The 16179-nt window shown below is 41.0% G+C and overlaps 1 protein-coding gene across 3 annotated transcripts; it reads right to left on the reverse strand.

Moving 5' to 3' along the window:
* Positions 1–810: 810 nt before the first annotated feature.
* On the reverse strand, positions 811–13494 carry txlna (taxilin alpha). Of its 3 annotated transcripts, none has more exons than XM_030741006.1 (11): positions 13400–13494; positions 12514–12707; positions 10709–10966; positions 8708–8799; positions 7725–7895; positions 7404–7598; positions 7163–7282; positions 6974–7048; positions 6786–6878; positions 6581–6676; positions 811–4148 (listed from the first exon to the last, which is right to left on the reverse strand). In XM_030741006.1, exons 2-11 carry the CDS (start codon positions 12695–12697, stop codon positions 3810–3812), a joined length of 1623 nt encoding a protein of 540 aa, XP_030596866.1. In that variant the 5' UTR covers positions 12698–12707; positions 13400–13494; the 3' UTR covers positions 811–3809. The 3 variants fall into 3 exon arrangements, with proteins under 3 accessions (XP_030596866.1, XP_030596864.1, XP_030596867.1); XM_030741004.1 differs by having other exon boundaries at positions 13327–13438; XM_030741007.1 differs by lacking the exon at positions 13400–13494 and adding an exon at positions 13081–13192.
* Positions 13495–16179: the final 2685 nt, after the last annotated feature.

The following is a 16179-nucleotide window of genomic DNA, read 5'->3' on the forward strand; positions in this document are numbered from 1 at the left end:
GCGCATCCATTTCTCTAACATTTAACAAAGTGAAAATAATCTATTATTTCTCATTCTGTTTATTTTGTTGATCCTAAGTATTTCTGGGAATACTATTGATATTTTGCCCTTCAATCTGACTGCATTCATTTTCACCCATACTATATACTGCTATCCATAACAGTATGAATTACCATTTTACCTTTTTTTCCATATGTATAAATTTCTTTGTATTTTCCTGCTTTATTTCATGTACACAACATAAAAAAATCTATAAATTATATTATCTATATAATATATATATATATCATAAAATCAACTCACTATGAGGACCAATGAGATGTTGATGCAAGCAAAGGAGGTAATAATTATGTTGAAATAAAAAAAGTAAAAAAAAAAAAAAAAACAGAGCAAAAAAAGTTTATGAGAGCCCAATCATCAATCTGGTGCATTCTTCAAAAGCAGGAAGGCACTGGCCAACTGAGCAACACCAAAAGACATGAAAGCCAAATTACATCTGAGCCTCTGAAAACGAGGAGCAATATTTAAAAATGTCTCTAACTCCTGAACAGTTCATGCAAAATTGATGTAAAACCTTGACCTAAAGCTGAAAGTCTGCACTTCAATTGTGTTTCAGTTATTTGACTTAAAAATCCACTGTGTTGGGTGTACAGAGCCCCCCAAAATAAAATATAAAATGTACAACAAAAAAACATTATGTCCAGATATTTACAGATCCAACTAATTAATTTCCTAAAAAAAGTAAAAGTAAAAGCTTGCTTTGGGACAGGAAATGTATAACAGAGTCTACAAGGTCAAAGTCAGGCGAAAGTAAGTTAGTTCTTTTATTTAACAAGAAACAAAATATACAGGGCCAGAGAAAAGTACTGCAAAAGACAACAAAAAGAAACATCTTTGGTTCCTTCTCATGGTTTATGAAGCTCCGGGTCCACTGTGGGACAGGAATGAATCTGTCCTATGGGACAATGGAAGAAATGAGGTTTGCCATTTATGTATCAGACGAAAATGAGTCGTCACTCTGTTCCCAGTGCTACATATTAAGTAGTACAGACGAATGTCAGAAGACACATTTTCAATAGCAAAACAACATTTCAGAAGTCCATTAAGAGGCGGTCTACCTGTATTCACATGGGCTCAGTCGGTGCACCGTTCAAGAGCATCAAAGAGATGCACAACATTACAGCCAATGTCTAAACAATCAGGTGCAGCTCAACAAATACGGGCCAAAAGGAAAAACGTATACATATGTGTGTGTTCCTCTGTGAGATATGTCATGTGTTATACAGTACATCCATGCAGGACAGTGGATATAATGAATGGAAATACATTCTCAGCTGAGTGCTTGTCAGTTCAGACTGCCACAGAATAAAGCCAAGACACGAGCGTTGCATAGAAGTCTTCGAACATTCAACAGGAAAAAACTGGATTACAAAGTACTTCTAGCTCTCTCACACGCTCTCTCACACTCTCTCTCACTTACACACACACACACACACACACACACACGAGTTTAAAGAGGTCATTATTGCAGAGTGACAAACCCAAAAATAATCTGCCAAAAGCAACTGAAGCCATAAAACTAACATCTTTATAAATGCTCTAATTTAATAATGAGTACAGTGTGCTCTGTCAGACTTCTCTATTACATTTCAATAACAGAGATTCATTTTCTAACAATGCAGACAGCTGATATTTATCTGTTGTTGCGTTAATGTTGTGCTGCCTTAATGTTCAAAAACAGTTGAAGTGAGTTTAAAACTGGTCCGCTATTTTTTTAGAATGAAGTTCTTTGTTTCCACAGCACTACAGGCTAAATAAATAACACACAATGAACTCAAATATATTCAACTGCCAAATTGTTATTTTAAACATCAGTGCAGCCCTACAAAAACCAAACACTGCTCTGAGTGTCATTCAAACAAGGAAACACACATTTGAGGCCTAAAAATTCAAGAAAATGATTAATGATCTTAAGTTTTAAAGTTAAAATGATATATCCCTTCATTAATTATATAATCTATATTAGCTGGTTGTTTTTATGAATGGAACCTTCTAAACATGTTTCATACTGCTGTTAAGACTTTGTGTGAAACAAACACATCAAGTGGGTTTTTTTTTTTTTTTTTTTTTTTTTTAGAACAAACTCCAAAACACTGACGGCCAACGTGCAAACTGAAGCAGACTGACCGGGCAGGCGCACACACATGAAAATCATTCAGCCTCTCACTCCTTACACCATAAAGCAGTTTGGCTTGTGTCATCCCAGGCAGCAATGCTGCCATTGTTGCCAGGCAGATTGGACCCAGGGGTGGAAGAAAACAGCTCAACAAAGAGGCGGTCCGTGGAAGTACATGCACACTAATGGTAAGATTATTACAGACACTTGCATCAGCACAGTTTCCTGTCACTGGTTTAAATAATGACTCTGCAGAGGGGGGAGAACATGTCTTTTTGGGGTGTCAGCTAAATTACTCTCTTCACAGCTAGCGGTGTAATATTTATTAATGTCAAAAAGATCAGATTTCTGGAAAAGATTTGGCAACAACCTCTGGGGCTGAAAAATATCAACACACAAGTGCCAGACACTGCAGTTCTTCTGCTGGCCACTTGGGGCTGGCTCCAAAAGCCAGTTGCCATAGGTTTCATGCTCAACTTCAAAGCATTAATAAGCACGTTTAGGGAAAAAAAACTGTTTTGACTTCTATGGACAGTTTCCCTTCATACTAGCACCACAGGGGTCTTTATTTTTTTATTTTAAGAAAGTCATTATCCATCTGGATACGTGGCTGCTGTAGTTGATAGTTATTTATTAGGTCTCACCTCATCTAATTCAAGTCACTAAACTGGACAACTCCACTCCATCATTAAAAAGACTTGTTTCTGGAAAACTCACTGTGTGATTTAAAGCAGGAAAAACACTTAAGGAGAATATTGAGTATGGCAGTACATCTGTGAGGTCAGAAACTGAAAGAAATATGGGAAAAATGGGGTAAATAAACTTTAGAGCTGGAAACGAAGAAACTGAATAATAAACGACGGTTTAAGTGGATCAGAAATGAGGCCACAGATTAGTTATAAATCTGTCTTTTGTATCTTTTTTTTTTAATTTTATATTATTAAATAATGTTGAGGGGACAACAGCAGATCTCAGGAAATAAAATGACCTGAGTGATGAAGATAATCATATTTATTTATAGGGGCCTTACATATACCTTGTTAAAAATGTTTTATTTGTACATATACAAATCTACATGTACTAATATGACTACACAAGTAAAATTTTTGTACATCGTAGCTGTATTTTAGTTGTTACGGTGATACTTTATCCTGTGTTCCTGTTCATTGCTAGTGTTTAAACACACAGTGACATTACAGAGGTAGAAAATACCTTGTAATTATAATGAATATCCTTAACTTTAGTGATTTATGAACGTATTGTAATAGAAGTAATTTGTGTGGATAATTAGCTGCTTCCTGTAGAGTTTCATGCTAGGGATGCTTAACAAACGCTAATAAATGATCCAAGAAAACCTAATTATTGTAGAAAACAGGGTTTTACATTCAGTAACTGTGTGATAGTGTGCATGTAATTACACCAACAGGTTGTTGTGCAGAGGATTCTGGGAGAACACAAGTAAACCCTTCTGTCAGATGTTGATCTGATATTCTGGCCTCGTACATAAAGGTGTGACTTTCCAGTTTGCTTCTATCCCAGTGTTTAACATGAGCTCCATCCAGCAGAGGAGTAGTGGCTTACAGGCTGGTGGCTTATCTGTGGGTGGTTTGAAGAACGTGTGAGCAGTGCTGCTTCATTCCTGTGCCTGGACAGGCTGAGTGTTTGCCTCTTCCAACATGGTGTCTGTGTCCAGCTGTGGCTCACAGTGGCAGGAGTGGGAGCAAGATGAGGAGGTGGTGGTGGTGGTGGTGTCCGGGGCAGGGCAGGCGCCAGACTCCAGCAGAGAATCTGTAGGCGGTGGAGAGGGGGAGTCGGTCCCTGGGTTGGAGGTAGGGGCTCCTTCTGTGTCCCCGCTGAGGCTTTGGACTTTCTTATTCAGCTCATTACGTTCGACTTTCAGGGCCCGTCGCAGCTTCTCCAGCCGCTGAACTTTTCCCTGAAGTGCCTCAAACTCACGGTCCCGTACAGCTTTCTGTGAACAAAACACACACAAATTACAGCAAGCTTTTTTTTTTTTAAAGCCATCTGTGTATTGAGTTTGTTATCCTTCAGTCTCCTACACTGCAGGTTAGTTACAACAGCTGAAATGGGAAGCATAACACCTGCGTACAGAAGCTGTTCCAGTTTCCATCATGTGGGAGCTGATGCATCTGCTTCATGTCCCAGTAAAGATACACTTTTTTTTGTGTATTTTGGTGGGACCTTTTTTGTGGGGTTTACTGTTTCAATAACATGAATAAGCACAGTATTTGTTTAGCGCTGTAAGGGTGAGCCAAAGACGATGATATTGTTGGGATTGTGCCACTAATGAAGCAGTAATATTGTACTACATTGTGCAAGCACAGTAGAGTAACCTGCAAATCTTGCTGTGCAGCAAAGTCACAGAACTTTCAAAGCCATTTTTGGTTGATGGGTGATTTAATAATTGCTGGTGAAATCAAGGTTATGTCTTTGTACAGGGTGGGCACAGGAGGGGCAGTCACAATTAGAGAAATTAATAAATAATACGATACACTTGTGCAGGTCTGAGTGATTGGGGGCGGGGGGGGGGGGGGGGGGGGGGGGGGGGGTCTTAATTACCTCTATACTTTTTTCTTTTGCATAGAAACAAAATGTTTTAAAATGCTGGGAAACAATACCACAAATAGAAAAAATTAAGATTTTGTATATATCCTCAGTACAAATTCAAGAAACTTTCAACTAAACAAAAGAGAACATAAAACAGACACATTCACTCAACTGTGATCTGCTCATGCTCCACAGGGAACAAAGGTCCCATAATGAAGTGGGCAGTGAGGCTCATTTGGATCAGATGTGTGACTTGTGTGACCACCAAGTTGATGTGGTAGTGAGCACAGCTGTTCAGCGGTCTCTCTGCACTCTGTGTAGCTGGGAAAGAGCCGTCTGAGAGACACGTTTACGGCCACAGAGTTGGTAACAAGGGTCAGTTACTTTAATCAGCTGCTTAAATCTGACGTTTTCAACGGTGCTTCCAGGCGTCGTGTCTTGTCATGTTAGCTGCCTTTGTGGAAACGCGCTTTCGACACAGTTTGCAGTGTTGCTGCTCTGTGTCTTTGTCAGACTTAATAGCCAAAATATGCCCACAACCCTGAATTCCTCAACAATGTCCTCGTCTTCTGAGCCTCGGGTTGTGTCCGTTGGAGTGTCATGTTCAGCAACGCTGTCACTCGAGTTTTCATTATCATTTTATGTTGTCATTTTCTCTTTTATCTCGCTCACACACCTAACGTACTGGTGTGTAGCAGCCCAAAGATTAACACGTGCTGCTGCCGGCTGCTCCTTCTACACTGTGTGTGTCAACCTAACATAACGTGACTCCAACTCTACTCCAACCACGATTGGTGCAGCACGGCACTATTCTCACTGTCATTGGTCTTTCCTGCTCTCTGCCAAATATGGATGGAATGAGCTCTGACTTTATAGCAGCCATGTTTTAGATCACTATCCAGTAAAGTTTCTGCACGATCGTTATTTTTATTGTTTTATCGGACAGCTCTAACAATGTGACAATAAATATTGCAGTAACAATAAATTGGGTTTCTGCTCCTATGGTTGAACTCCATCTCCACTGTTGCAAACTAAAATTTGTGATCTGAAGCTTGGGCCATGGAAACAGATGTGTGTGCAGCAAATAATGTTATCACTATTTAAACTGCTGCTTGAGCTAAGCTGATTTCACTGCAGCCTTTGCTGAAACAGACCTGTCACCACTCATAAAAAAAGAGCAACACTGGAACAGCATTTTTGTTTTTCCTTACATTTTCTAAAGAAAGTCATATTTTCAAGCTGTTGCAGCATCTCTCACTGTATAATCAGTCTCTGAGCTTCTGCACTGATAAATCCCTGGAATGGCAGTAAAGACACACTCATGTCAGCAACCTGGCCACCTGTGCCAGTTTGCAAAAAAATTAAGAGGTGCACGACAAGGTGAAACGACACCAAAGCTCAGCTCAATCCAGCTGTTGTAGCATCACTTTTAGTGCGCACCTCTGTTCATGAGGGTGACTATGGCAAGCATAAAAAGAACCATTAATCCCTGTTCTGTTCTGCAGCCTAGTTAAGGTCGAAATAGACGCACATAAACCACTATTTATGTGCCATCCTAAAATAAAGCAGCTGCAGGTTTGTTTAAGGATTGCCCTTCATCTTGGTATCCAGTTAGCGGCGACTGAACTTTCAAAATAAAAGCAAGGGCAATGTCCACTTCATTTTGGCTGCAGATGGAGTTTCTCTCTTAAGACAGCTAAAAAAAAAATAAATAAAAACATGCAATAATATTTAAACACTGGTACTACTAGTTGAGCCACATTTGCCACTATCACCATGGTTTGCAGTGTCAGGAGGGGATATGATAACATAAGCAGAAACCAATAGCAGCTTTACCTCCTCGGCCATCTCCAGCAAAGCCTTATTGCTGCTCTCCCACCTGGAGCGATACATGGCCGTCTCCTTCTCCAGCTTTTTGATCTTTTTAGTCATCTGTAACCACAAAGTAAACAAGGCTGCTATCGTAGCTGATATCCAAAGATGCATTTACTTCTTTTCTGTCTCTTTTTCTTACACCTTCCCATTAGCAGAGCCGACTCACCTTCTCCATCTCCTGCTTGAAAGTGGTGAAGACTTCATTGCTCTTGGACAATGTGGTCTGAAACTCTTCAAACTTCTCTGTGTACAGTGATAACTGGGAGGGAAAAACAAGAACAGCATCATTGTTTAAATTCTAAAGACAATCCCAAGTTCAGGTGAAAATCTGAGACCTAAAGGCTGATGGGAAACCTGCTGCTTGAGGTGAACTTCCTGCTGCTTCATCAGCTCACACATCCTCTGGGACTCTACTGCTTCTTTTAACAACTGTGGAGGGAGAAAACACAACTGTTACAGACTGATTGTTACATTTGTGTATAGATCCAGCCCCATGGTTGGTCTGTGTTTATTTATTTTTGGAAAAAAAAAAAGGATAATTACAAAGTCTTTCTCTCTTTCATGGCGTTCCTCTGACTCCTTGAGCAGCTCCTGGGCCTGGTGCAGCTTTGCATCCACCAGCTGTTGTTGCAGGTCTTTGTGCTTCACCACTTTCTCTATGTGCTGGTGGAATTACAAGGTCAGAGAAGAAAGAGTTATGATATCCAAATCACAGTTTAAAATCTCCGAGAGCTCACATGCTGCAACTAAAACAAGCAGATGAGGGAAAACACTGCCTACTCACTTCTTCTCGGAGTTTGTACTGTTCGTACAGTTTCTTGAGCTTCTCGGCGAGCTCTGCGTTCTCCTGTCGGAGGCTGGCATTCCTCTCATCGTGCTGCTGCATCTGAGCCTGGATGTCGTTCAGCGTCACCTGAAAATGAGAAGTCACCTCCTTCCTTTTCTCCTCCTCCAGCCGGGTTCTTTGCATTCCTTCCTCCTGCACAGACACGACATTGACAATGAGTGCCTTTTGATGTTGTCGTCAGCTAACTGAGGACTAAAGTTAAGGAATCTCTATGCATGTATACATGTAAACCATGCAGGACGGTGCCACTTTTTGTACCTTGAGTGTGCGGTTGTGTCTCTGCAGCTCCCTGCACAGACTCTCCAGCTTGCTGCGTGCCAGGATGGCCTTGCTGTGTTCGTTCCTCAGGTTGTCTTTCTCCTGGACCAGCTGGTTCTGCTTCTTCTGCAGTGCCCTCATCTGCTTCTGGGTGTTACGGTGCTCTTCCAACTGTAAAACACACGCTTTCAGGTGTCACACTGCCAAACTAAGATTTATACTACTTTCCTATAAGCTTTTTTTTTGGGCCTAATACATGACAGGACAAAGTTGCGTTACAGTGTTTGCAATGTGAGCGTAGTGCAGGCATACTCAAAAGGCACTCAAGTTTCAGTTAAAACTTTCTTTTTTTAATCCTCAAACTTTGACTCACTATGAATCACAATATAAAATTCGTGCTTAAATTTCTGCTGCAGCATGAAGGGAGACACAGCGCTGGCCCAATAATAAATAATAACACAGTTTAAAGGTACACACTGCATGAGAAACAGTTTAAAGTTTGTTGCGTCACTGGAAACAGCACAGTATGAAAGCAGTTTTCAGAGGTACCAGACTTCATCGACAGAAATGCAGACTTGTGTATAGAAGTAAAATAATGTTTTTGTCAGTGGAGTTGGAGGCAGTGTAAGGACAACCCCACTGCAAAGACACTGAACTAAACCAAATGAGGGAAAACAATTTACCTGGTAAATACTATTTACAAAGCTTCCTGAAAATTACAGAAGTTATTGACTGAGAAACCACCTGCTTCTACATAATGACCGCTGATGTTCCTTTTTTTTTTTTTTTGCATTATATTCAGACAGTTTTTAGAAAAGTGGCAGTGATACGTTTTTGAAGAAAGAAAAAATAAAACAGTAAATTTTACAGCAATGAACATGTCAATGTTAATATTTTCAGAAGTCTTATTTGGTATCATGCAAAAGATACAGAACAAGTCTACAGCCAGAGATGAAGGTACAAACTTTGTAAGAACTACTCACCAGTTCAGCATACTTCTTACAGAGGCCTGCCAGTTTTTCCTCAGGGGTGCTCAATGTGTTTAGAGTCTGCATGAGAAGTGTGATCTCCTTCCCTACATGAAACAAGGACAAATATTTGTGGTGGTAGCAGTGATATGACTGCACACGTGCATGAGTGAGTATAATCAAATCCTGCATATTTTTGCTCTGCATCACTGCTGTTTGAATAGTGCACCACGTGGACGGGGAAAAAAAGGGAGGACGGATGAAAGCGAAAGCATGTGCCAAGAATGTTTTCATTAAACAAGAATGAAAGTCGGAGGTTCTGAGACAATCAGATAGGTCATAGTTGTAACCATATATGATGCCAATTAGCAATCTGATGGCATTATTCCCATGACCCACCAGGAAATGTTAGGAAAACCAAAGTCTTTGGGTGGAGCCTGCAGCTTGATTTGACTCAACACGGAAACCTCACCCTGCCCGGACATGGAAAGGATTGACAGATTGATAGCTGTTTCTCGATTCTGTGGGTGGTGGTGCACGGCCATTCTTACTTGGTGGAGCGATTTGTCTGGTTAATTCCGATAACAAACGAGACTCCGACATGCTAACTAATTGCTCGACTCCATGCAGTCCGAGTATAGCTTCTTCGAGGGACAAGTGAAGTTCAGGTAGAGGGGATTGAGCAGTAACAGGTCTGTGATGCCCGTAGATGTCCGAAGCTCCACACACACCATGCAGTGTGTGTCTAGCCTTCGCTGAGAGGCATGGGTAACCCACTGAACCCCAACTCTGATAGGGATTATGGATGGATTGCAATTATTTCCCATGTACAAGGAATTCCCAGTAGGTGTAGATCATAATTTTGCATTGATTAAGTCCCTGCCCGTTGTACACACCACCTATCGCTACTACCGACTGGAAGGTTTAGTGGGGGTCCTTGGGTCACCCCTGCTGGGGTCGGTCACAGCCCTGGTGGAGCACCGAGAAGACAATCAAAATTGTCTATTTAGAGGAAGTAAAAGTTGTAACAAGGTTTTCATAGGTGAACCTGCAGAAGGGTCATTGCTGGCTGTCAAGCGTCCCACTAGCCCACGCAGGGCCTGCAGCGCTCCGCGTTGTCTCCTTTGCTACTGTGGATCTCTTGCACGGTCCACTCGTGGGGAGTGTGTGGGTCTACTGCCTTGGCCTCGCCGATGATAGTGGCCTCGAGCTTTAGTTTGGGCCTTGCCACCAGCTGGATGGCCCTACTCCCACCCACCTCTACTGTAAAGCGACTCCACCCCCAGGTGGCCTCTTTTGAGGGCTGACAAACGGGTGTCAGGGGTGCTTGTGGAGGCAGGTGCCAGGGTCCCGTCTGGCGACTACCAGTCCTGACTACCTTACCCACACCTTACTCTGCACGCCATTGGATTACATCCTGTAATACAATGGATGAATTACAGGCAGCACTTACTGTTACAGTGAGCAGAGCAGTTTTCATATTTTTAGTCACATTTCTAAGCAGAGATCAGCACATAATGAAAACTGCAAAGAGCACAAGCTCAGCAATGAACACACACAGAGCAACATCACAAATAAACATTCATGTACTTAGATTCGATACTAGAGAGAAGTTAGAAAACTATTGCTTAACATACTGAAATCTCTGCCAAAATACAGCTAATAACATGACTCAGACAGAGCCGCTGAAATGTGAGCGACAAGAACGTCTGAATCTCATGTTATGTTGTTAAGGTTCCACAACAAGTAATTTCATATCCTCCTTCTAAACAAATTTCAGGTTTGTACAGCAGACTTTCTGTAATAAAGCAGCCCTTATCTGGATCAATACTGCACTCCACTAGAGAAACTGGCTTTGCCTGTGGTCAGAAAATAGCAGTTTTAGCAGGTTACTCAAACTTTCCACTTACGTCGCACTTTCTTGTGCAGCATCATGCTAATTTCTCCTACTTATTAAATCTGGCCAAAGGGTCTCTTCAGAGAACTTGAGTTAAGATTGAATCCCCCCCCCCTTACCCAGACCCTTCACTTTTCTCTTCTCTTGAGTCTTCTTTTGCTCCTTCCCCACACTGTTGTCACCACCATTGACTTTGCTTTCCTCTGGCTTGTCATCTTCCTTTTCATTGGTCAGGCCATTGAGTTCTGGACTGTGTGACTGGCCATTGGCCAAGGCGCTGGCATCGTCTGAAAGGCTTTCCCGACAGTAGGTGCTGAGGATGTCCTCCAGTTGCCTGCTCAGCTCCTCAGCCATGTCGCACTGAGACAGTGGAGGTTCTGCAATTACACAGTGGTGAAAAAAAAAAAAAAATGACTCGAGCTGCTTTAATACTCCTAAAGCTAAATATACTGAAGTCAGATTTGGTATGCAGTTTTGTTTTCCAATACATAATAATGCAAAACACAGAGACATTTTACAATTTGATAATCACAGTGAGAAAAAGATAAAGCTCACACCCTACAGATTATGTCAGAAATGATCCTCATGTAACAAAGACACCAAGACTGTCAGCGCAACAGTATTTTTTTTACACTTGTCTTACAATACCTTTGAAAATAAATGGGAATCTTGATTCATGTGTTTGAGGTGTTTTTTGGCACCATCCTCTGCCACAATGCACATCTGAAGGCCCATGACTGGTGTTATCACTGACCACAGATCGCTGCATGGGCAATGTTTTTGCTTCCTAATTGCCACTTTAGCGGTGCTGCATATCACTTGTTTTGTTACCAAGAAAATAAACACAGGAAAACCATTTCATTTTAATTTCTCACCTACCTTTTGGACTGTTTATTGTAGCAGTTTGGTGTGTTCTTGCTGTTGCAAGCACAGCTGATGCGTTCATGATGATACGCTTAATGCCGCTTCTCTGCAGTGTTTCCCACAAAAACTTGACTTGAGCCACTGCAGGTATGTTAATGACTGCTCATTATATTTGGTATATTATTACCTTGTGCAGCAATAGGTGGAGGGATGTTGTATTTTTGAACACCATTGGTCTGTCTGTCTGATCACAATCTGGATCCAGGAATTTTACAAGGATTCTTCATTGTAAGATAGGAACAATATTTGCATATTTGCAATTAACCTTATGAGGATAAGTCAGAATCGTCTAAAAAAATTAGGGTGCAACATGACCATGAGTTCTGTCATATAGCAAAGTTTGTTCATGATCAAAGGAGGATTCCAGATCTGCTGAAAATTATTTCTGCTGAAGTATAATAACATTGGGTGGCATCTATTACAGCGTAGCATTAGCAAATTTGGGTTGTGTGAGGTATGCGCTCTGACTGCTCTTCTAGTTTGAGTATTTTTCCTATCTGAGAGAACAACGCCACTCTTATTTTGAAAGTTAAGTTGCTGCTAACTAGCTGGCAAAGGACCGTCTCATGTTTTCCCTGCCAGCTGGCTCACGGGTCAGAGTGCTGCTTTGGTGGTCCTCAATATCATTCACCTGCTTCCCCAAAGATGATTTAGTCCCATAATCATATGGACTTCAGCTTCACTGTCTTGGATTGCAGACGTTAGAGTGTGGACCACTAACTGAAACACTGGAACATGTGTTGCTATTGACAAGCTTGCTGAGGCTACAGAGTAGAAAAAGGACCACTGAGAAGCAACTGATTACTCAATTATTTTTTTCAGTTTGCAAAAATAAATAAAAAAACTAATATATATATATATATATATATATATATATATATATATATATATATATAGTCACAAAGACAGGTTCTGGTGGTGGGGAATTTCTTCCTACTATGCTCCTATTACGAAATGTAGTCCTTTTGGCCACTGGGTTTGGCATGACTTCAAAGTTTACCTCCCCCTGCCCGCTCCTGGGCCTGTGGCGGCGTGTCTGTCTGTGGCGTCTGTGGCTCAGACTCTTTGGGGCTGTTGCTGTCCAAGCTGTCCTTTGCGGCTGCAGGTGACTCCGTCCCTGCTGCTGTAGGCGCAGCATCCTCACCAGCCTGGGTGGTAGACTCTTCCGTATCTTGTTTTTTCATCTCTCGTTACCTGTTACAAGAAGAAAAATAAAAACCTGCCATACTCAGCTCACTGAAGAGGACACCGAGCTGGAATTTTATAACAGCACGTAGGCGCATTTATTGAGCAACACTTGACAAGCGTCAGCTGCTACTGCGCTGTGAAGAAATGAAAATGAAAATTTCAACCTCCCAAAGTTTCTCTTTCACGGTTCGTTAGTATGGAGACATAACCAGAGAAGCAGCAGCCGAATCACGAGCTAAATAAAGTGTAGTTACAGTCGCTATCTATGGTCCTTCGTACTGCAGTAACGTTTACTGCTGCTCTTCTTACTAAGCCTCCGCTGGGCGAGTTTGGTGAAACCTTGACTCAAGCCTGGAAATTCATATGTATCTCTATTCACCTCCCAACAGTGACGAGTAACTTGTTCAGCTGCTTTCCTTTCTACGGTGCCCTATCCCATTAGCTTTCACATTACGTTAGCAAGCACAAGCCGCCAGAAGCAGCTAAATTAGCTTACACGACTACCAGTTAGCCAGTGTGAGCTCGTATATACCGGGCAGAACCCACTGAAACAAACGACAGTCCACACAGCTACTTGTTCCTACGTGATATCTGCTGTTTACAGGTAATATATACAACTGTTTACCTTTAGACTCGAGAAGGAAATAGCTAATGTGTCTGTAGGTTTCCTTAACAGCGTGAGACTGAAAAAAACTCACTTCCGGTCATAACTTTGGCTTCTTCTTCCTTGAGGATTTTTAATTTTTTTTGGCGGTTGACAATCAACAAATTTGTGCCTTACCGCCACGAGCTGGTAGGCAGTGTGCATTACAACGTCACCAAAACATCCCCTAAATTAAATGAATCGATACCGAAACGTGCCTTCGTAACAGGTATTTCCTGCTTTATTTCGTAAACAATTTAGATTAGATCTTTGTATTAGCTGGAATTAACAGTAAAACTTCTGAAACATTCTTTGTGTAAAAATGTGCTCTATAAAAAAACTGGACACCAAGTTCAAGTCTTCAGCTGGGGTCAGAGTTCGATTTCATATCGGACTCGCATCCTTTTGTAGAAGTGACCTTATGATGGATTTCCGTGCTGCTGGGCCCGAGTGGCTCACTGTGGCTGCTGGTTTGAGTCCCCAACCTGACTGAAGATCCAGGAAAGAGAAATCTCTAACACTCAACATTCCTTTGAGCAAGGCACACTAGACCTGTTTGTGTCTCATAAATCATCTGGATGCTTCTATTAAAAAAATAAATAAATAAACGAGTCAGTCTGACGGCACAAGAAGCAACAACATGTTTGTGTTTGTTTCTCTCTTACTTTAAGTTTCAGATGAAGGCAGTGAGAGAAATATGCAGCGAGAGCAGCAACTGATATGAAGGCAACGACCACAGAGGCCCCGGACCGACCTGCTGATGTAAAGAAGGTCATCACAAATGCACTAAACTCAAAACAGAGATGATCTCACAGTTTCTTTGACTCATAAATCGAGGATCTGGATTTTGGGGGATTCTGGGATTCAGAGGCGTCTCTGGTGTTGAGGTTTCAGTGTAATTTGGATCTAAACGAAACAAAGAATAGATTCAAAGTCTGTTGATAAAATGAGCCCAGAAGTTTGGAAATTGTAAAATACAAAAACAAAAAGTCTTAAATTTGATCTTAAATTTATAAACAACAACCTTCTTTTGTTTTCACTGATTCATTTTGATTCTTCCACCTGACACACACGGATCCAAATAACATTCTTTCCGACCAGTGATGAGATTTAAGTCCAAGTTTAATTAATGAATACAAAAGTCTGAAAATTATGAATAGAAATATTTTTGTGATTGTTTGTTGTTGTATTGTTTAAATATGAATATTCCCTTTAGTACAACTTTTTTAAAGCAATAATATTGTGCAAATTAAAAAAAAAAAACCAAAAAAACCAAACAATCTTAATGTCTCCAGGGCCTACGCTCATACGCACTTTGTGTATGTGGTAACAAAAGAAGCGTGGCAGTTTTTATGATTAGCACAAGAGTCAGACCATCATTTACAAGTCTTGCTCACTTGTCTTGCAGAAGGAACAAAAATGAGCTGATCTGTTCTCTTCAGTCTCTTCACAATAACACAGTCACTGCCACACCATTTTATCATCACTGAGATCTTTCCTTCTGCTCTTTTAAATACGCAGTTCATATCTTTATAATATTAGCATGTGCTAAGAGAATTATTTATTAAAAATTATTTTTAAAAAAGCCCAACTTGGTCTGCATTCTTCAGACCAAGTTGAGCTATCACAGATGTCCCTCATTATTTTTCACAAAAGAATATTAACTGTGGGAAAAGGAAAGGAATGAATTTGGAAGTGTATAAAATGGAATTGAATTAAATTACATATTTGAAATATATAAATAAAATTGACTTGAATTGCATTCATCCACAATCCACACAGATATATGTTTACAGCACGCAGGCAGTCGTTGTTGTATAGTAAAAACTAAAGTTTTCGATTTTGTCTAATTTATTCCGATTCTTGCTGCATTACAGCATCTTTGATCTGTGGCTCCCTCTAGTGGTGAAATCTAGCACGTCACCCCTGTGATTGTGAAGATCTGCGAAACAGATTTTTATAAAGTCCAGCTTCATAAAAGTCATGTTTTACAAAGCCTATTTTGACAAAAGGTAACACTTTAAAACATGTCAATGCAGTATAAGGACAGCACACTGGATACTAAGAAAAATGATTAAAGGACAAAACAGGTTTTTTGTGTTCACCTATTGCGCGGCTGTAAAATGAACATATTTATTGTAGATAAAACAGGCAGCCATCTGAGATGTCATATGTACCACCAGACATAGGTTAGGACATCTGTCACGTGGTATTCTTCTTATACATCATTAGCCCCATTAGGGACAGAAAGAGAGAGAGAATGGGGAAAAATATATTAGGATCATCAGCTGCTGCTTCTGCAACAACACACATGAAAGAGAGAAAAACAGAAGCAGATACATAGATACAGTATAGCTGTGTTGTCTGTGTGTGTCCGTGTGTGCACATTTGTCATGAAACGTATGAGGGTGAGAAAGTACAATAACACACCCTGGCAGCCAGAGGCAGAGAAAGACCCAGGAGACTCCAGCCACCTGCAGCCTCCCAGGAGCACTGAAGACCTGAGCCACAAATCCAGTCAGAAGGAAGAGGGGGGTCCTGGGTGGAGCACCCACAGCCAAAGGGCAAAAGCCTCAGTGAACCAGAGGCAACAGGCAAGGATGGCACAAGCCAAAGATGGGCCCCAGGGTCATTGTCAGGGTCATGTACATTAGTCCAAAACATTCTGGCAGCTGGGTAAATGTTATGTAGTATTTTAAAAGAAACATCTTTACCGTTATTGGTCAAACTAAAATTTCCTCCATGTAGACAAATGTGGTTCCAATGAATTTCTCCATATAAAGCAGACCAATAGGATCTCCCTGAGGGCAGAGCAACCTTTTGTGAAACTGTTCA

This window comes from Archocentrus centrarchus, chromosome 11 (genome assembly GCF_007364275.1).
Source record: "Archocentrus centrarchus isolate MPI-CPG fArcCen1 chromosome 11, fArcCen1, whole genome shotgun sequence".
Classification (NCBI taxonomy): Eukaryota; Metazoa; Chordata; class Actinopteri; order Cichliformes; family Cichlidae; genus Archocentrus; species Archocentrus centrarchus.